This window comes from Stigmatopora nigra, chromosome 6, assembly GCF_051989575.1.
Source record: "Stigmatopora nigra isolate UIUO_SnigA chromosome 6, RoL_Snig_1.1, whole genome shotgun sequence".
Classification (NCBI taxonomy): Eukaryota; Metazoa; Chordata; class Actinopteri; order Syngnathiformes; family Syngnathidae; genus Stigmatopora; species Stigmatopora nigra.
In genome coordinates, this window is record NC_135513.1 from 8,655,243 (window position 1) to 8,677,462 (window position 22,220).

Genomic DNA, 22,220 nt, shown 5'->3' on the forward strand with positions numbered 1-22,220 from the left:
GCAGATAATTAAAAAAACATAACAACTCCAAAAATAAATAATTTAGATAAATTAATAAATTTATTTTTATTTTTTAAGTGAATGCAATATGATTCCGCAAGAAGAAATGTGAGTATAATGCAGACAGGATATTCCTATTACATAAACTTTCAGTTTTTTAGGGTGTGGGACTATTGTCATGAAAAAAGTCAATCAACCAATCAATTATTGTAGAATACCACGATACATGTATTCATAATGACAAGTTATGACGTTTGAACGTTGCGTGGCCTGTCTGTTCCATTTTTCAATGGAATTTTTAGTGTGGTTGACATTTTTTGACACGTTTTTAGTGTTCCTTGAGGACGCTCCAGTTGCAGTGGGCGGGGGGAGCGGCTAAACTTCTTGACGTCAGTGGGCGTGTTTATGATGTCAAGGTTAGTCTGAGACAGGAGGAGGCTGGATGTGGCAGGCTGATATGGTCCTCCTCCACAGGTCACCTTTCTTCCACTACATCAGAATTGAATTACACTGTATGTGTCCCGGTTTGATCACAATCCTCACCGCGTCTTCCGTCGTTTGAGTCCGAAAAAGATTCGATCTGTGGTGGTTTAATTTGTTGGCTCCATGGCTAAGGAGGCTAACTTGGGTTAGCTTCTGCCGGCGAATTGGGGAGTCCATGGGCACTTCACTCTGGTAGTAATCACCGAGATTTCATCAAAAAAACCTTCACAAACCTGCTAAAATAACTGGTAAGCATCCATTCCGTTGCATTTTTTGTTTTGGCATTTTGAAAAGTTCATATTTGGCTCGGATCTTTAGAGCCAGCAGCACTGTTGTATAATCCCTGTCTACACTTATCCACAGCATTAACTCCCTAAATCTGGTTTATATGGATTTATTTAAAAACTTAAAATAGTCATATGATTTGACATCAATTTAAAAAAATGAGTGTTTTGTAGTAAAACTGCGTATTTGAAAGATCTTCTGGCTACACTCATTAGATCAGGAGATGAGTAAACACAACAAAAGTGATATATAAGTGGTTCACTGGTCTGGAAAAAAGGGATTTCTCGAACAGACTAAAACGGTCTTACAGAAGAGCAACTGAACAACAACTAACAGCTCATTTTTTCCTGCTAATGTGTCGCTTGATTTCTCTTGTTTTGACGTGTCTCCAAAGTTTCTGACAGAGCCTGAAGCATGACGGTAATTATGTGTGTGAGCCTTCTGTAGTGAGTTACTATTTACTCTCTTATAGACCGGTTATAGTCTTCCTGCCTACCCTGATCTTGCTTTAAGACTGCCCGTGACGTTCTCGCCCTTACAGCATCGGCTTACAAGCTTGCTAAACAAGCAGAACACAAAGATCACAATCACTTTTTGGACTTCCTTAAAATGACCTCGAGCATGCAAGACTGCTTTCTAGTTGTAATGTGTGTACTTCCTCTAACAGTGTATCTATCCGCTATGGCTACAGTATATTTCCTCAAGTGTTGCTTGCTTTTTAGCTGTACTATTCCATGATGACATTGAGTGCCCTTATGACATGTACAATAGATGTAGTTGGACATACATACGTACAGTGGAACCCCTGAAATATTTTGCATTCCACTTGCGATTTGTAAACATTTTCAACGAAGATATATGGTGTGTACAAAATTCTAAATATTTACTCAATTCTAATGTTAATTCATTCATTTTATGTACCGCTTATCTGCTGGAGCATATCCTAACTGGCTTTGGGCCCCAGGTGGTGGACACTCTGAATTGATGGCCAGACAATCACAGGGCACAAAGAGACGGACAACCATTCACACTTGTACTTGGGGACATTTTAGAGCAGGGGTCTCAAACCGATCCCGAAGTGGGTCCTGCCTGGTCTTTGTTTTAACTGATTCAGTGTTGACAGTTTAACCAATGAGGGGCCTTCTAAAATAAATTGGCTGCAATCGATTACACTTGCAAAAACTTGTTTGGTTTGAATGAAAACCTGCACCCCCTGCGGCCCTTTAAGGATGGGTTTGAGACGCCTGATTTAGAGTGTTCACTCAGCCAACTGTGCATGTTTTTGGGATGCGATGAAAACCCACGCTAGCCCGGGGGAATCATGCAAAGGTCTGGGCTTGGGATCGTACCCTTATCCTCATAACTGTGAGGCAGACGTGCTAACCACTCTTTCCCCAATGTTAAGTATTGTGTGTCAAAATCCCTGCAAATATAAAATATATTGTATAGTATCAAGCAGCTACATCATAGAGGTATATAACAATGCATGATTGATTATGCAATAAAGCATCGATCAGAACGTAAATGTTCAATGTGCAGGGTTGTCAAGAAGAATGTTTTTCATTCCAATGTCTGAAATGTTTTAGCAACATAATGATCAAAATTGCTTTTATTTACATATTATATTGATTGTAGACTCTTGGCCTTAATCAAATGGTGATGCTCTTTATGATATCACCAAATATAGTATCATTCTCTATCAATATAGCATTACATCAGTTTAATATATCAAATATTTTCTTTCAGTGGACAACAGGCTGAAAGTTTACAAGACATGTAAAAGATGCCTTGTACAATGTAATGCACGTGTGTTTTTGTCATTTGAGCCATGTTTTACAGAATTGAAAGCATGCCATGTTGTTATTTTGAAAATTCAAGAACATTCAAACCTAGATGCTTCTATCAGATAACATCATAACAATAACAAAGGCGTTACCAGAATCCCAAAGAGGCTTCGATACCCAGGAATTCTAATTTGGCCGAGTCCAAACAAGTTAAGCATTTGAGCATTTATGTATTGTCAATCATATCAATTTCAACGGCATATGAGGTTCCACTGTACATGAGTTGACTTGCTGTGACACTGTCTGTTGTGTTATTTTGTGCAGCTGCATTGCTGCATTCATGGAGTAATTGCATATTTGATGAACATTTCTAGTATACTTTGTAGATTCTTTGTTATTGTAAACTTCTAAAAGACGTAAAATATATACTGGTTCTTAAAAACCAGATGAAGGCACAAATTCATATTTACGCCTTTGGTTTCACAACTATTGTGATACCTTGCACTAATATTTCTCTTTCACTTTTTGAAATATATTTTTTTGATTACAGGTTGTTGGCGTTACTGACGTTCCAAACATGGTGCAGAAGTACCAGTCACCCGTGAGGGTGTACAAGTATCCCTTTGAGCTGGTGATGGCTGTAAGTGTCTTTTTTCCTCCACCTGTTGACATGAATATTACATGTATTGATGTCATGTTAGGTAATACTGGCAAGTATTCACTCGTCCACTGTAAAAGATTTGGTAACACTGCTTCCAAACAGGCCATGCATGCATGAACATGTTCCATTGCATATTAATTTTTTTTTTCCATGCCAGCAGAGAAACTTGTTTATCCAGTTGCCTATTCCTTGTTAATTTGAAGAATGACATCACTTTTAATTATTCCATAAATGCCCTTTTCAAGCCTTGTTGTCTCAGACAAGTGCTGGTATATTTATATTAAAAAAATAATACTCTGCCAGCTAGCAGCAGGATACCGGAAGACTAAATCTCCTTACCACAGGGGCAAACAAGTATCTATTAATAGAGGGGTAACACAACCAGACACCCACCCAACACATACACACACACAGTTGACCATATGCATATTCACTTACCTGGCTGTACACATGTAGATGAAGGTGGCTAGTAATTGATGAAAATATTTATGCCCATTTTCTAAAACTATTGTTGAACCACAGCACTTCATGCTTTTGTTGTTGTACCACTTGAGTTTTTTTCCCCTCTACTCTGTGTTAAGTCTCACTGTATAAATATGCTATATGATCTTAATTGAAGTCTGACCCTTTAAAGAACAGTTTGCATAATTTTACTTATTTTTTGTTGCCCTCTGCATTGGTTTTTATGGCTTTTAAGACATAAGCATTTTATTTTAAAGTAGAATAGCTGAAAATCATTACATTATTTGGACGTAGTTTTGTTTTATTTATATTGACTTTTTGCTTTTCTTAGCTGGGGAATTACTGTTGATATTTACTAGTGAGGAACTTGGTCTCCATTTGACTTGACATATGAAATGTGAGTGCGTTGAAATACATGGATGGATTTAGATTATTCTTAGATGTCCTCTACATTTCACCGTTTGTGCAATACATTTTCTCGACAGACCTTAAGGGGCCCAGCTGCACACTGACAGGTGTTACTGAAGCATTTCACCCTCAAGTGTGCCTATAAGCGCTGTTATATAAGTGTGCTTGGATTGAAGCCTGTAAGCTGTTTCCTACAGGGGCTATTTATGACTTGAGAAATTATTTCTGATTCAATCACCAACCCAAAGATTTAGATGTCAGATTCTAATGTCAGATATGAATGAATATATATAGATTTAAATATGTAAAATTATAGCTCAAGGCTGTTTTCCATCTTTTAATTTCCCGTGTGCATGTTAAATATACAGGATAACATCACTAAGGCAATAGAAGGGAGGGACAGAAAAAAATAGGACAAAAGACTAGAAATCATCATATTAACGATGAGACATATACAAATTATCTGCAGTATCAACCACAACTACTCTGAATAATTTTCAACTGAAAGGCATTAAACTGAACTACAATTATTTTAAGCACTCGTGTCAGTATTCTTTCAACACATGTAGTGTACTCATACAACATTATTATTAACCCTGTGTATTATTTCAGGGGTATTTACAAGTACGTACAAAAGAATCTGACTTTACTGCCTTCAACCTTAGCTGCTATAGTCCCTGAAGTGTACTTGTTTCAATAACAGGAAATATTGTTGCTGCTGTTGCTATTATCATCTGTTTGGGCTCTAGGCTTTTCTCAGGGGAATCCCATTGGAATGTAAAAAAAAGCAGCACACAATACCCCCTTTACTGTTATTTTTTCTAGCCTATTGGGTCTGTTACTGTTGGAAAATATCCACGAATAGGAATGATTCCTGCAAAAGTACAAAAAGAACAATCAGCATTAAATCAAAAGTTGAGGACTAAACCTGAATTGCAGTATGTTGCTGTAAATAACCTTTTTTTTTTTCAAAATGGAGGAAAGTAGTTTTTTCCCAAGCATCTGGATGATGGGTTTAAATGAAGTTGCACAATTAAATATCTCTTTGCTGTTTCCTGAGTACACATTAATGAATGGCAATATTTTTGTTTGCATGCCATGCCATGACACCATGAAGCAAAACAAAAGAAGGATACCTGATAAAAAATGCATTTGGTTATGGGGTCAAAATTGCCATTTGGTCCAATATGATACATTTGATTCAGTAAGTGCAGCAGATTCTCTAATGCACAGCACTCTGAACAGGACATGCTGCTTGTGTTTATCTGCTTTATTTTCAAAATGTTTCTTTGTTAATGGTTGTGTTTTAGAACATTCATTCCTACTTATTTATCAGCAGCCCTATATGTTTTGAGGTATGCTGCCTTCTATGAAAAAGGACTGTTGGATCTATTTTAGATAGATAGATTTGTGTACCTTATTCATAGTGGAACAATTGAAAAATCAACCCGTGTGCCAGGTTATTCTATGGTAGTATGTGACTTTTATTTAATTCAAGGAGGGGCAAACTATTCCACAAAGGGCTGCAGGGGGTATGGGTTTTTATTCCAACCAATCAAGAGGCCACTTTTTCACCAATCTGGTGTCCTACAATTGCAATCAGTGGATTGCAGTCAGGTGCTTCTTGTTTTCTGCTGGAAACTCATTGGCCAAAGTGCCTGTGCTGGATCAGTTGGAACAAAAACATGCACCCACAGAGAACCGGTTTGGCACGCCTGATTTAATTAAACTTGAAAAGTGAAAAGGCCCAACAACAACAGAATGCCTAAATGATGGTGTTTCCTTTCTTGTGTTATAATACTGGTTGATTTGTTGCAGTTCAAATGTTTCCTAAAGTATAATTCTCCAAAAACATGTATTGGATTGTGGAGTTTTCTTCAATGACGTATTTACTTAACGAATATGTATTTACTTGACAAAGCTGTTTTTAACAGGATTCCACCAACAGCTTGTTTGCCTGTTTATATCACTTATTTTAAATTTGAAAGAACCACCCAGAGTGCCGTTTAGCCCCAAATGCTACAAGGAACTTTAATACAAAATTTGAATGAGAGCCATAGACTTATTATCCTTGAACTTTAACTGGAAAAGCAACATGGTAGTTTTATGGAAAATCCTATTACATTTGAAGTCTGCACTTTGGAAGCATAAACTGTAAACTCTGCTAAAATCTTTATTAGACACTTTAGTACTTGTTCCCCGTAACTGTGTCTATAGTCGGTCATCCCTAGTAAGCTGTTGACAACATCAGGTCGCTGAAGCATTGTCTTATGTCCACCACTGAATCACAGTTCCTTAAAGTAGTTCATCCTGCTGTCCCCTTTTCTATTAGTCGTGTCCCGACTTTGACCCACTTATGGCCAGGTCTGGTTAAAGCTTCCGCAGCCTAGTTTTCTGCTGCTGAATGCTGATGTAATGCGTCTGTAACCTACTGGCTTGTTAGTCACTTACTTAATGATTGGATTGCAAATATTTAGAGACAGAGTCCTTGAATTTTAACAGAACTTTTTGTCACCTTGTCGTTATTTTGCATGTGCAATGTTCCGATAGTCTTGGTTTCTGGCCTCATCTTTTTATCCATCTTCAATTCGATTTTATAATGCAATCATTATGACCCACATCTGCAATGTGATATCACAGAAGACAAATCAGGAGAATTGACTGTGCATGTGCATGATCCATTTGTCTTTCAAAGAGAGGATACGCCCATATTGCTGTTTGTTACATCTCTCCATATATGTTACTGAGCCAAAAATAAATGTGTTGGGATCTGACTCAGTGAGAGAGAGCTTATCATCATGCTGTGTGCTGCTTGTAACTCAGTGCAGCAAGGCTCTGTTACAGTCATGTGACCCGTTGGAGCCAATGGCAGTTCTCTAGCTGATTTCATTCACTGATCACAGGACATTCATTCACCCATTTTTCTTTTTTGCTGCAAGGTCGAGATGCTGCCTTGGCAGTTCCCTTCCCCCTTTCTGTTTCACTCTGTTGGAGGCAGATGATACTTTTCACTGGTGTCTACAATGCAGTAATGTGTGCCAGTACATATCCATGTTACAGTACACGTTACAAGGGCTGTTAATTCTCTTTTAGTGTTGTTTGTGATGACTGGATTTTTGCATATTTTTGTATTTTATTTACTTTTTTATTTTCGGGAAGGGCTTGCAGTGAATAATCATGTGGCCGACGGCAATAAATGTTTAATCCATTTTAATGTAGAGGAGCTGGAAGTCAAAATCGATTGGACATCTATCGCCATCAATAATATCCAAGGAGATAACACAATTTGAAAACAAACCAATGAGCTTTGTGCATCTCATCTCCCGTGTTACGATATCTTTTCTAGTTTTAGGGTTTTACTTTCTTCCTCGAATGCATTGGGAAGCAAGTTAAAGAAGGTGGTCATGTGTTTCTGTGTTGATGTTCCAATATTCATTGCAGTGGTTGTACTTCGTAGTCTAATCAAGCACTAAATACCACATTTTGACTGCAGTTGTACCAAGATTGAAGATTGTATATGCCTCTCTGATTCAATTGAAGGATTTAAAAAAAATACAAACTACAGAATTAAACTCTCTGGAAGAGGAGAAGTGGGTAGCATGGTATGTAGAGATAAAGGGTCGTTTGTTGTATTTGCTCAGACAAAAGCCACTTGTCTTCCCAACCTTAAATCCACTCCACATTCAGTCTTCAACATGGTGCGGCTTCAAATAATGCATACACAATACTAATTACATTACTATTACTGCTGTTTAGAAGCCTGATACACACTCATTTTTACCTTCAAGACTTTCAAGGGCATGGGTCACTACAGTGGACAGTTATTGAAAAGTTGACACTTAAGGCCTTTCCAGGTGGCTATTTTAGTAATTTTATAATATTAGCAATTTCTTTTATTTTTCATTTATTAATCATTATTGTATTTTTACATTACTTTTTATGATTAAGAATCCAACAATGGATTGGACATCTAGCACCATCAATGGCCAATGAGTTCAATGAGTGCCTTGTAAGGTTTGAATAAATTTAAAAAATCACAATTGGTGCATGAAATTGAAGCACAAATGACCATATGGTTTTGAAGTTATATCAGCTGTTTGAATGCACGAATAAGCAAATCTGTATTTACTTCATTCCCCGAACAAAACATTTTTTGTGTAAATATTGTATGTACTATCATTTTACAGTTGAGATGCAACCATTATTCTCCATCTGTTCCCATTTTAGATGAGAAATTACGCTGTCACAGCCTCACCTGGTCCTATTGAGCATTGTTTACAGTTTTTATATGTTCTTACCATAGTTGAAAGCCATGTACAATGGCCTCTCCTTTCCCTTTGTCTGTAGTTTTGCTTGCTTCAAATTTACACATCATGCAAATAATAGCTCAAGCACAGAAGAAAATAAATGTCGAACAGGATTTCCTGAATCCCATTTCCCATTTTCCTACAAGCTCTCATTATTATTATTGCTTGTTTTAAAATGGGAAAATATTCTTTATGTGTGCAGGAAGAGATGTAGTACTGTAACGTTGCTTTGTTTTGATATATTCCCTTGTCTGCCTTGGAAGCCTAGAAATACTTCAGCTGAAATCCTGGAACCATTAATCACAGGAAATGTAGTTTGTGTTCATAGATGTTTTTCTGTGTGCAGTTTATTTGGCTGTGTTTGCACTTGTATTACAGTAATCTGATCCAAACCAAGAAAATATTTTTTTGGCATTCTCATTGGTACTTCCAACATCGGAACAATGGTAGTGCCATAAAAGGGCACACCAACCTTTTAAGCAATATTTCGACTTGTGTGATGAAATGACCTCATATGTTGACTATAGGGCCAATATTATACATATATTTTAAGTATTATTTTTTTTAACTCTATTTTTTCACTAGTACCAGCTGTAAATATTCTTTAATTGTGCTGAGAGCACGACAACCATTTCATACAATGTTCCAGAACATTGCTCAATGGACAGTGCGCAGGTGTTTGGCTCATGAGTTGAAACTATTGTCACTTGCCTTGTTGATTTGCCTAATCTTTTTTAGACTTGCATTATTGTAGCTTGTGACCAGAACTTGAGTGGTTAGATCATGGTAGTCTACGCAGTTTTAACATCATTTCTACATTCCTGAACCAGTTGTTTTGGAATAACCTCATTATACATTAGTGTAGCAGCAGACCTGCAAAAATAAGAATCACGATACTTATACTGAATGGAATTACCTATAATCCAAACTGGTATATATTTTTTGTGGACATATATTTTGTTCATCAACAACAGCCTAGCAAGTAGTCACAAACATAATGACAGGCAATGTATATACCACATCCCATAAGTGTGCGAAATCCCCGATATATTTATTATTAACATTCAATTGTAGAATTGCTGTAGTCACTCCCTTCATTGCCATAAAAACACAATAACTCAAATACCAAAAAACACACCCAAATTATTTGTCATGGTTAATTGTGCATTGTATCTTGAGAAGTATTTTGAAACTGCAAGCTCTTGTATGTGATTGTGGACAAGAATTAACATTATTAATGTTACATGTGTTTTATAATTGTTTGATGACAGATTTGTCTTCTTCCTCTTTCAGGCCTATGAACGCCGATTTCCCACATGTCATCTTATTCCCATGTTTGTGGCAAGTGAGGTGGTTGATGAAGAGACCAGTGAGGACAGATCCATGCATAGGATTGAGCGACGCTGTGCCCTGGATGTGGACGCTCCACGTCTTCTCAAACGGGTATTCCACCAGCATCTATAATATAATGGGCTGTGCTTTATTGTCATTTCCCAAACTTTATGGGGATAATTTTGAAGCTATGACTCCATAATGATCGCTTGTGTCTTGTTTGCAGTTTGCTGGTGTGGACTTTGTGTATTTCATTCAGAAAAACACACTTAACCGAAAGGAGCGAACCCTTCACATAGAGTCACATAATGAGACCTTCTCCAACAGGGTCATCATCCATGAGATATGCAGCTATTCGGTAAATATACATACTTCTGTACACATACGTTGTGCCTTCAACAGTTTATACATCATGATGCCTTGCATGAAGTTGAACATTATATCTCACCTGAAACATCGGTTATAGTTAGCATACCTGCCCTGGCTTTTTATCCAATGTTTGCTTACTCAACAATTAAATAATGAATGAGCATGCACAGGTGCTCCGAGTTAAAGAGGTCAAGCACATATTAGTGGTGAGCAATACAAGGCTGTAATTTTAGCTCCAAGGCTGCCCAGTGGGGCATGTTAACACGGAGCAGTTAAATTAACTCAGCTAGACATCCTAATTAGACACTGCTAATAGACTTGGATAAAGCGGGAATGTTTCAGTTGCCAGGAGGAGTGAGCTACAAACACAGTGTCGCCTTTGCCCTTTATCTCTTTATGAAATGTTATCCTGGATTCATTTTCACAAAGTGTTCACAATAATGTTATAAACATAGCCTTAGAGCTTTTATGCTCATGCTGCAATTTTCTGTTGAGCAAATAATGACAATATTTTCCATTTTAGCATACAAACGGTGGTCTACTCATTATGATAACCCATTATTACCTCGTATCTCCTTTTAAAAGCAAAGGATATTTTCTTTAAAACCCCAAACCTTTTATTTAGCTTTGCTAATTTGAATTTGGACAAAGGTGGCACAAGCAGACCTCAGCTCACCGCACTGTGCACATATTTCTCTTTGTGCTTGATGTTCTCGTGAAGTCAAATGATCTATCATCACAATAGATGCAAAGCCCCCTTTCTACTAATGTTTACAGTATGTTCTCAAATTTTCCAGGTCCACCCTGAGAACGAAGACTGGACATGTTTTGAACAGTCAGCGAGTTTGGACATAAAGTCGTTCTTTGGCTTTGAAAGCACAGTGGAAAAGATTGCAATGAAGCAATATGCTGGCAGTATCAAAAAGGTGATTGTGTATTTATTTTATTTTAGGAAATGCATTTAGGTACTCATTGGATCAGAGGTCCATCATTTAGAATATATATGAATGTTTCTGTCACTATTAGCTATAGACCCAACATGTTCATTTATATCAAGGGTCATAAATTGCAATAGTAATTGTGCAATAAAAAAATACTGAAGTGGAAAATAACGCTTTTACTACTTCATTTTAATGTATTAAAATATAATACACTATCATACACTGCTGCCTCTGCACACACACTGTCTTTTTTTCATGCATGTGTTCATAGAGAAAATTAACATCTAAACAATGATTATAAGCATATAGGTGACTCAGCAAAATGAAGAGAAATGCATGTCTAAATGCTCAAGATTTCTTTAATATCACACATTTTTCAAATGTATACTGACATTTTGAAAATGCTTCATGAATTTAATCTCATTGCTTTACCTGGTGTGGTATATGTGCCTACAATTATTCTATTTCCAGGGAAAAGAAATCATTGATTACTACCTGAAGGAGCTAGAAGATGAGGGAATCACACAAGTTCCAAGATGGAGTCCAACATCTGTTTTTCTGCCTCCCACCCGACCAACTAGTCTCTTGACCAGCCCTCCTGCTGACTTCAAAGTCCCTGTTACAGCTACTGTACCCATTCCAATCACTGTTGATGTCCCGGAAAGTGATTCCCCAGAAGCTAAGCAAGACAGCGTAGTCCTTCCTGCAGATAGTTTAACTGAAATTCTGACTGGCACACCTGAAGGTTTGTTTAGCTGAAAAGTGGGAAATGAGTAAATGCCCATCATGACAAATTTAATTGGCAGCGGTTTCTGTGAATTGTATTTAGGTATTTCACACCAATTTCAGGTGTTTTCTGCTTGTTTTACAGATAAACTGGATGCTGACTACATTAAGCGCTACCTTGGTGATCTTACACCTCTGCAGGAAAGCTGTCTCATCAGGCTTCGAAAATGGCTACAGGAGACACACAAGGGAAAGGTGAAAGATCTTGTACTACAGGAACGGATCAAAAATCTAAAATAAAATATTTTCTGGATCATCTCAAGTTTATATCATTGGCAAAAACACAAGTTAATTGTGTATAATTGTATATTTGCATCCATTCTTTTGAAATTACTTGCATCTCACAGTCTTACTTCATTTCAGATTCCTAAGGATGAACACATCCTGCGCTTCTTACGTGCTAGAGATTTCAACATGGACAAAGCTCGTGAAATTCTGTGCCAGTCTCTGACCTGGAGGAAGCAGCACCAAGTAGACTATCTCCTTGAGACTTGGAGTTCACCACAAGTCTTACAGGACTATTACACAGGGGGCTGGCACCACCATGATCGAGGTAGGCATAAACCTAACCTGCATACTCACTGGATGGGTTTACACATACATGATTAATATAGACTATTCTTTTAAAGCCCGTCACGTTGGCGATCTTTGCTCTTGGGTTTCCTTCAGATTCAAGTTACATCATAAGGAATCTAAGGAGGCAATTTTTTAAATCAGTTGATCAGAACATGTGACTAAAACGTGCACATATTTTTCTAATGGTTTCTTGGTTACACACACAAGATTTGTTTTCTAATGGTACTTCAGTCCTAAGAAAAAAGTGTTTTTATTTCAATAGTTGTGAAGCTAAATCAAGGGCAGAAGTATTTGCTTGCTGTTATTGTCTTACATAACAGGGGAAAAGGCTGCCAAATATGATGATTCTCAGCAATTTGATACGTGGCCCAGTAGACTGTAATCTTGCTGCAAGTTAAGTATTTTTATTTTATCCTCTAGATGGTCGTCCTTTGTACATCCTTAGACTTGGCCAGATGGACACCAAAGGACTGGTTCGAGCTCTTGGAGAGGAATCACTGCTTAGACATGTATGTATTAATGTTAAAACACACCAACTATTCCCATGAGAAGTCTTAAAGTGGATTTAGGCCATTTTTACACAGCAGGATTTACACACAAACGTATGAATGGTGCAAATGAAATGAATTCAATGTATATCGTCAGTTTCTAAATTTGTGTCTCATTAAGTTTGTGGTATTTTTAGGTTCTGTCAATCAATGAAGAGGGTTTGAGACGCTGTGAAGAGAACACAAAGGTGTTTGGTCGTCCTATCAGGTAAACGCAGTAAAAATCTGCACTTTTAACCCTTTATTGGTCAAGTTTCTAGTCATGTAGGTGGCAATTTTGTAACCATTTGCTATACAAATGTGGCTTACAGAATGCAAAATGTCATGTCCCTCTATGTATGTGGATGGAATGCTTCAATTATAATAACCATGTTTTTAGACTATTAAGTGCACTTTTTTCTTTACACATCCTATGAATTGTCAGTGCGCATAATTTAGTGTGACTTAGATATGAATTCTGATCATCAAATCATATTTTGGCATTTTATGTTCACTTCAATAGTTGGCAGGACCGTATTTGGGAGTTCAGAGCAGTCAGTCATATGTACTACAACAGAACAAAGACAATAAAGAATTGTTTTTTTCCAAGTTTGCTAATGCAGCAAATGTTGGGAAGAGTGAGGGGAAGGAATGTAGATTATATCGTTCAGGCATCTCAGTAGGAGGTGGGAGCAAAGACCCCAGCCACACAGGATGGCACATCAACTATGAATAGCTGTTGTGCCACGCTGGCCACGAGCCATGCTAGAGGATGAGAAGGAAGCCTAGAATTAGCATGCATTGCTGTCACCACTTAAAGTACACTCTTGTGTGACAAGTTTTTTCCAGTGATTGCCTATTTGTGCTTTAGTATTTTTATTTTTTTTGCCTTCGGCAGTTGCTGGACATGTCTCGTGGACCTGGAAGGTCTAAATATGCGTCACCTGTGGCGACCTGGAGTCAAAGCGCTGCTGAGGATTATTGAGGTTGTAGAGGCCAACTATCCAGAGACGCTGGGACGACTGCTTATCTTGAGAGCGCCCAGAGTTTTCCCAGTCCTTTGGACGCTGGTGAGCATGGAAGCCAGTGCTTCTCAATTTCTTCATTTCAAACATTGACACACAAGTGTGTCGTATAAAGCGACTAACCTTTCCTGTTACAAACACATTTACACAACCTGCAGATTACAGAATAGTTTTTCTTGCAGTAGTAGAAAATATGATAACTCATTGGTCAATAAAGTAAAATGAAAAGTTAGTATGTTTTAGGGAGCTTCTGAAAATGACATGCACAAACAACTTTTTAGTTTTCTGCGGAAATTCCATCAAACCAGTGTTTTCTCGTTTCATGACTATAGGTGAGTCCATTTATTGACGAAAACACCCGCAAGAAGTTCCTCATCTATGCAGGAAATGACTACCAGGGACCTGGCGGACTGGTGGACTACATAGACAAGGAGATTATCCCTGACTTCCTGGGCGGTGAATGTATGGTGAGTGAAGAATTAAGCAGTGTGTTAAAGCCAATGATTAAATTCCAAAGTCATCTTTACTGACCTAATTTTTATGTGTGCTCTCTGTCTTTCTCTCTTTTCTCTGTCTCTTTCTCTTTTTCTCCATATAGTGTGAGGTACCCGAGGGAGGCTTGGTCCCAAAGTCAATGTACCGCACTGCAGAGGAGCTGGAGAATGAAGATGTTCGTCTATGGACTGAAACAATCTACCAAAGCGCCAGTATTTTCAAAGGAGCTCCACATGAGGTGAGACAAGTGTAACTCATGGATGCCCGCTGTAGGTCAATTTGAAATTAATAATATGGGCATTAGGAATAAAAGAGGGAGTTAAAAACAGTCTGGATTTTGTCTGGTTTAAAGGGCTACCATCTAGTGGTTGGAACCTATTGTTGCACCTCTATTTCCGGCATTGGACGTTCATATTGTTTTCCTGGAAACATGTCTCCTCCAAATTAACATTTATTCAACCAAATCAAAGAAAGTGTTGTCACTCATTGTTTCCATCTGGAAAACCAGCACCCATTGGTTCTTATTAACTCCCGGATCGAAACAAATCTCCATTGGTGGTCATTGTCTGACAAAAACTTCCCATTAAATCTCAATGGGTTTTGACACTTTTCAAATGTTCACACTTATATGAACTCCAGGTCACTGTTTTTGACCATGCGCATGACCATACCATATCTCCAGGAATTCCATTTTCTAGTTACTAATGGTTTCTAATGTCTTTCTTTAATTTTTTTTTAAACAGCTTCTGATTGAGATTATTGACGCTTCATCAGTCATCACTTGGGACTTTGATGTCTGTAAAGGCGATGTGGTTTTCAACATTTACCATTCCAAGCGTGCCCCGCAACCACCACGTAAAGACCCACTTGGGGCGCATGGGATCACATCCCCAGGAGGCAACAATGTGCAACTTATTGACAAATCGTGGACACTGGGGCAAGATTACAGCATGGTTGAGTCTCCTCTAACCTGCAAGGAAGGAGAAAGTGTACAGGTAAATATTTTTTAAATATATAATTTTACATGACATTCCACATTTGGTGTTTCTTTGTTTGTTCTTTTGTGACAAAAATCTGTGATTTTTTTTTTCTCTCTCCCCATTTAGGGTTCCCATATTACACGCTGGCCAGGTTTCTACATCCTCCAATGGAAGTTCCACAACATGCCATCCTGCTCGACCACCAATTTGCCTCGAGTAGATGACGTGTTGGCCACCCTGCAAGTCTCTTCGCACAAGTGTAAAGTCATGTACTACACCGAGGTGTTGGGCTCAGAGGACTTCAGGTTGGTAACTCATCCACTTGGGAACAGAAAACCTAGCTCAAATATTTTTTCCTGGATTATGTACGGAGTTCAATTATTACTTCCCTGTTCTAGAAGACCCCCTATTTAAATTAAATTAAATTTAACGATAAATCAGGCCCTAATTTTGAATTCAGGTTGCTTCTTCTTTCCCAAATGTTTTTAATTCATTTTTTCTGTCCAACACATTCCTGTTCTTTCCTGTCCTCTTCTTTTCCCCCTGAAGAACGGCTTGCTGTGACGCGCAGAGTTTGTAAGTGGTCTTTTTTAGCATTAGTCCGTCATCATTCCTGCTTTTTGACCGCTAACTTTATAGGCCACCTTTTGGGGCAGTTGCAATGTCCCTAGCACAGTCTGACATTAGCTGGTTGACTGTTGCTTTGCTTGCATGACTAACAAATACTAGCAATCATTTGGTTTCATTCAAGTTTTGGAACTGCGGATCTACCCACTATTCTTTTCTAATATTATTCCAATTTCAACATATTATTTACTAAAACTGCACTCGCTTTTTCACTCTTTTAATACAGATACGACTGCGCCATCTTAAACATTTTGATAAACTTGGTGTTTCCAAATTCCAATTTAACATCTACAACTACAAATAAGTGCTATAGCTGTACATTAAAGACAATTAAAAATATTTTGGAAAATTCACCGGATCGCATGGAAAAAAACGGTATTTTTCCAACTAAAAGATGAAAAAACTCCCTTGACATCGATAAATAAAATACAGGAGGTGCAGGAAAAATACTGTAGTTAGATTTATTCATGGAAATCGTCTTTTCATTCTCAAATGGTGGAAGTTTCACAAGCTAACTACCTTTGCCAAAAGCAATAGAACCTTCGAACCTGCAATAGGTTGATATAGACCACACCTTCTACCAAACTCACCCACCCCAGAATTTTCCATAGGAACATTAAATGGCCCCATTTTTAAATGCAAGCCAATCACTCTTACTTACTGGCCTCTGGTAGGGTCTAAATAATTGAGTGCCACTGATTAAAGTTCCTGACAGCATGGTACAAGGTGTGCGTCATTTGTTTGGTTGAAATGTTTGGGCTTAATCGAATGAAAGTAGGATTTGTTTCCTTATCCATATTTCCTTTTGCAGGGGTTCAATGACCAGCTTGGAATCGAGTCACAGCGGCTTCTCTCAGCTCAGTGCTGCCACTACTTCATCCAACCAGTCCCAGTCCAGCTCAATGATCTCCAGGTAGACTGCATAAAGCAGTAAGCCAAAGACCCCTTTATTCAGACTTGTATTCCACTTCAACTTTTGGATGCTGACCAGCAGACTAAAAATCACAAGTCAAAAAGGAAAAAAAAGTAGACTGTGTGACCTCTTTTTAAAGGGCTGATACACATATATATATATATTTTCTTTTTGCACAAAGGTCTCAATTCAGTCATTGCTGTGTCGATGCTTGATAACAGATGAGGCTAAACATTGGAAGAATTTATGTCTAACTGAGGCTCATTTAGAGAGGAGGTGGGGGCTTTTGGAGGTTAAAAAAAGCAACATTTTCATCCCAAAATGAAAGTTCTGAATGGATGAAGACACTGGAGGCACCATTGTATACAGCATAAGCATTTACTTTTAAACTCCCAAATCGTCTTGGCAATAATCAAATGACACTCTTCTTCATCCAGATTGGATGCTCTGTTACACATATAAATCCAGCACACTGAAAAATATTACTCCCAAATTATCAAAAAAAATCCTATACATTTGTTGAAAAGGAAATTGATATTTATTGGGATGCTGATATAGTAGTCAACAAATCCAATGTAAATATTTGTGTGATTACACTAATATAATAAGACATTTGACTCGGACCTGATTTAGGTGTCATGCATATATTTTCAAAAACATGGGTGGGATGGTCTTTACAACCCATTGACGATGTTTTGACTAGAAAGGGCTAGCAGCGATCATTTGATCGTCTCTTGCCGTCAATGGCACTTAACTCATTCACAAGGCTATAACATGCCGTGATCAGCATACATAACCAGCATCCCATTCTTCAGTGCTTGAAGCAATAACATTGTTTTTACAGTGTGGAATTTATGAATGAAAATTATATACCATTAAAATAGCGAATGTAGATAGTGGTGATTGCAGGGATGATTGAGGTTGACCTTTAGGCACAAAGGCAAACTGAGCCACTAAGCAGCAAAGAAAATAGTGTACCCGCATGTGTGGTTTATCATGAAAGGGTACAACATGATTGCTTGAACATTCGCCATCAACAAATGAAATGCTGTCATCACATAATGTGGCAGGGTTGCCATCATTAGATTTTAGGGGTGAAGTGCTATAGTTTGTGGTAAGAGAATATCTTTATTATAATGCTTATCATTTTGACAGTGTTTTGGTAGGGAAAAGAAAATATTTTGACTGTACTTGTAATTGTGTTTAAGATGTGCTACTGTTGGCATACTTGATGGATTTGAAACAGAGTGGTGTGTTACTGCATGCACGTTACACTTGGTCTGCCAGTTTACTACGACTAGTCTGCTACTTGTAAATTAAGAGCCATTTGTCAATAAACACCATTTAGCCTTTTTAAAACTCACTTAGAAATACATAGCTGATCCTCTCATGGTCATTGAAGGATTAGTTATTGTCTAAAAACATCATTTTTATGTGAGTTTGAGATTACTGCATTTCAAGTATTGGGAATTTGGCTGTAAAAAGAGTCATCAAATGTTGTCTCTATGGACATTTCACCTTGTTGACTTCTCAACTCCTAACAAATACTAACTGTGCATGAAATGTCTTTTTTTTACTCCAGATACAAGGTCAATATTATGGAAGGGAATATTTGCAATAACATGGAATGTTTTACCTCTTCAGATTGAGGGCTATGATGTGTGCTTGTCATAGTTTGAATCTTGGAAACAGCAGTGGAAATCAGACATGCCTGTAAAATGTATGTACTGTACACACTCCCTTCTCTGTTGGCTCTCTTACTCTGAAGCACATCTGGGCCCATAGAGTAATTTACTAATTCTTTATAGAGGTTATAACATCGTGTTTCCCTAATGGATAGTCAGATTATATATAGGAATTCAACAGGTCTAAGTACCCTTTTTTATTTACTGTCTCTAGCAGAGTGGACCTAATATTTGTACAATTGCCTTGTTGAAATTTAAAATTGTAACTATAGGTAAAAAAAAGTGTTTCCTGGGTCCTGTATTTCATTTCTGTGTGAATTCTGTATGTCAAATATTGGAGATCCTTTACATATGTTTTTCATCTTGCATCACATGTACATTTCTCTTGTACAGATACCTTGAGGGCTATGAAATGTTAGTCATCAGTTTTCCATGTGTTTGTCTGCTTTCTGTTCTGGCTAAGTTGCATATCTCTTCTATCGTCATGTGAATTCACGAGAACATTGCGCCTTTACTTTTTTTTGTGCTTTGGGGGGGTTGGGTGGTCATTAAACTCAAACATGTACATTTGTCTCCTCTTCTTTTACATTAAATTTCTCGTAATTGGAAGGAATCATTGTTGAGGAACTGGACCAATGCTGATGGAAAACTCCTCACATCGCCGTGAAACATAAGAGCCATAATGATAAAATCTGCTTTGTTCGAATTGATTAAAAAACAAATATTTCATACCCAGATTAATACATAGTGAATGTAGGGCACATTGACTAATTTATTATAGTGGGTTTGATCATCATTATTTACCCATAAACACTAAAATCGATTTTTATTTTCCAAGTGCTGGCCACTGTGTTGTTTTTATTTTATTTACTACTTTATTCATTTTCTTTATTTACTACTTTACTCATTTTCTTTATTTACTATTTTACTCATTTTCTATATATACTTTTCAAAATGTAGTTAGGTCATATTTTAACTTAAATAAAATAAAAACCTTTCATGTAAAACGGCACATTTAGATTTAAATTGTGAATGCAGAATATGAATTAGTATTTGCAAGTTGTGCATAAATAGTCAAATAGATGTAGTTTGCTTTGTAACCACTAGACGGAAGTGTTGGTGCAGTTAATGGTTTCGGACTGTTTAGTTTATTCATTACGTCACACACGGAAGTGTTTACATTGGACAGGTGGAAATCAAATGGACGCATGACTCCAACGGCGGAGTTGGTCAAGCAGTGGGAAAGGTTAGTCAGAATTTTTGAATGATCTCAATGATCCGTTTTGAATGACATGCCAAATAATAATCGGTGTTGGAGTTTAGTCATTTTACACGCAAGAACCACTGTATTCCTCAACTAAAGTCGAATCTGGTGTTGCCAAATGGCTTGTCCATCCAAATTGAACATTGATTACTTTTGGAAAAGCAGAATTCTCTACTAATATTGTATTGATCTCGATTCCGGATTTCTATATGTTTAAGTAAGTTCTTGAGTGTTGATTTTACTCTAATGGCTGTCAATGGCATTGAAACATGATTCCCCATAACAGAGTTTTGTGCCTTGTGTCCAGTGAGCAGGACCATCTCAGAAAGCAGGTGGTAGAGCTGGATACTGAGCACTGGCAGAAGTTCACAGACTTTTCCGGTCTGGAACGGGTTGCTGGACTGGACCTCTCTTTCATAAAAGGGGATGAGGTCAATGCCTGCTCCCAGTTGGTGGTGCTCCGATACCCCGATCTTGAGGTGAGCTCCTACCACTGCAACATTTTTATAAACCAAAATTTAATTGGGGCGGTCCGGTGGATTGAATGGTTAGTATGTCGGTCACACAGTTTTGGGGACCTGGATTTAAATCCAGGTTGGTTCCCCTTTGTGGAATTTGCATGTTCTTCCAGGGCCTGCGTGGCTTTTCTCCAGGTACTCAGTTTTCCTCCCGCATTCCAAAAACATGCATGGTAGGCTGATTGGACACTCTAAATTTTACATAGTTATGGGTGTCAGTGTGAATGGTCGTCCCTCTGTCCACGTCATGCGATCGGCTGGGCACCGGTTCAGGGTTTCCCCAGTCTCTGGCCCGAAGTCAGCTGAGATAGGCTCTAGCACCCCTCACGACCCAAGCCTAATCTAACTAATTGCTCTTATGTTTGGGACTTGTTTTTTTTTTTTTGCTGTTGTGGATATAGTACATGCACAATCCCACTTCATGCTTTTGTCTTTAGTTGTCGCCCCCTCCAAATGCCGGTCTGTGAGAAAATGGGGAGAGTTTTATCTGTCCGTGGTGAGAAAAAGTTTGGGGGTTGCTGTTATAGAGTGTTTGTGCTGAGTTTGCGTGTTTTCTTTTTTTTTTTTTGGCGGAAGCCTAAAAAGTTTTGTGTCAAAATTGTGTGTTTTGAAACTCTAATTCTCACTATGCCACCACTTTGTTCATAATTTTGGACTTTTGTCCTAAAAGTTCTACAGATATTTTACTTTAGCATTGTATCATGTCATACATATACACAATTTCAAGTGTGTTTTTTTGCCAAATATATCCAGGCTTCACTCTTTTTTTGTTTGTTTATTCTTTTCTTTGTGTTGTTCCATGGTACTCTACATCCAATGCTTTGGAAACTCTTTTGAACACTTCCCCCGACTGATACCTTTGAACACCCAGATCTTTCTGATCCCACAGAAGCGCTGTGGCCATGGCTTATGCTGTATGATGTGACTCTAAATAAATAACCGCAAAAGCCTATTTGAACATCTGGACTTTATTCTGGTTTAATGAATGGCACTTTTAATAGGGAGGGTTGTAGCTGAATATAATTAGTTTAGTATACAGTTAAGTACTTTTACAGAATACTGTAGTCAAAAGCCACATCCTCAGTCATAAGACGGTGTGCAACTTTATGTCATAAATAACGGTTGTCTTTGTTGTTTACTTTTTTTCCTATTCCAAAAAATAGATTTTTTTTAAAATTGCCAGTTTGGTCTGGTAGACAAGTGGTCAGCATGTCCGCCTCACGTTTTTAAGAGCAAAGATTTAATCCTCAGTAGGTTCTGGCTATCCTTCGTGGCATTTTCATGTTCTCCATTTGCCTGTGTGGGCTTTCTCCGGGTACTCCGGTTTCTTCTCACATCCCCAAAACATGCATTGTAGGCTGGTTGAATACCAAACACTAAATTGTTGCTAGGTCCAAGTATGACTAGTAAGTATAATGGGTATGGAAAATAAATGAATAATTGCCAGTTTCAGGTTAGAATCTATTGTGATGGTGGCCAAGGTTTTTTTTTGTCATTTATCTTGTTCTCTCTGTAAATCACAAAACTGTGGTATGTGAAGTCATGGTCATATTCACATCTACACAAGACGTGATGCAAACATTGAATTCAATAATGTAGCCCCTGATTGATTGTATGACAATCGTTAGCAGAATCAAGATTCTTTATCATATCCATTACCAACCCCTATTGACAGGACTAGTGCAAGATCCTCATTGGACTCTCTCCAAGAATTTAAATGATGTTTGTGCCCACTGTTTCAGCGCCTGCAAGCTTGGCCGACACATTGTTAGCAGGGAGGACATCCTGAATT

At 37.9% G+C, this 22,220-nt stretch overlaps 2 protein-coding genes across 11 annotated transcripts in view; both read left to right on the plus strand.

Moving 5' to 3' along the window:
• The first annotated feature begins 409 nt into the window (after window positions 1-409).
• LOC144197791 (SEC14-like protein 1) lies at window positions 410-19,211 on the plus strand. Of its 4 annotated transcripts, XM_077718430.1 has the most exons (18): window positions 410-731; window positions 1,163-1,188; window positions 3,103-3,192; window positions 9,684-9,833; window positions 9,949-10,080; window positions 10,889-11,017; window positions 11,504-11,777; window positions 11,904-12,013; window positions 12,182-12,371; window positions 12,815-12,903; window positions 13,080-13,150; window positions 13,820-13,991; window positions 14,279-14,413; window positions 14,545-14,679; window positions 15,185-15,436; window positions 15,548-15,726; window positions 15,971-15,997; window positions 16,860-19,211. In XM_077718430.1, the coding sequence occupies exons 2-18, from the start codon at window positions 1,183-1,185 to the stop codon at window positions 16,963-16,965; spliced, it is 2,247 nt and encodes a 748-aa protein (XP_077574556.1). In that variant the 5' UTR covers window positions 410-731; window positions 1,163-1,182; the 3' UTR covers window positions 16,966-19,211. The 4 variants fall into 4 exon arrangements, with proteins under 4 accessions (XP_077574556.1, XP_077574558.1, XP_077574559.1 ...); XM_077718432.1 differs by lacking the exon at window positions 15,971-15,997; XM_077718433.1 differs by lacking the exon at window positions 1,163-1,188.
• A 615-nt stretch (window positions 19,212-19,826) lies between these two features.
• The window catches only part of LOC144197989 (endonuclease V-like), a 46,473-nt gene continuing 44,079 nt past the window's right edge, over window positions 19,827-22,220 (plus strand). For all 7 annotated transcript variants that reach the window (XR_013326636.1, XR_013326638.1, XR_013326635.1 and 4 more), the window contains exons 1-2: window positions 19,827-19,892; window positions 20,218-20,389. Coding sequence is in view for 2 of the 7 variants with exons in the window: in XM_077718755.1 (XP_077574881.1) it covers window positions 19,855-19,892; window positions 20,218-20,389 (210 nt within the window). In the remaining 5 variants the exon portion in view is untranslated. The remainder of the gene's footprint in view (window positions 19,893-20,217; window positions 20,390-22,220) is intronic.

What these genes read in the sequence shown, in the direction of transcription:
- LOC144197791 (XM_077718430.1), top strand. An exon ending in ATGAGATATGCAGCTATTCG is followed by an intron (nt 10,081 to 10,888) that starts GTAAATATACAT and finishes CAAATTTTCCAG; the next exon opens with GTCCACCCTGAGAACGAAGA. An exon ending in TCCTGGGCGGTGAATGTATG is followed by an intron (nt 14,414 to 14,544) that starts GTGAGTGAAGAA and finishes TTCTCCATATAG; the next exon opens with TGTGAGGTACCCGAGGGAGG.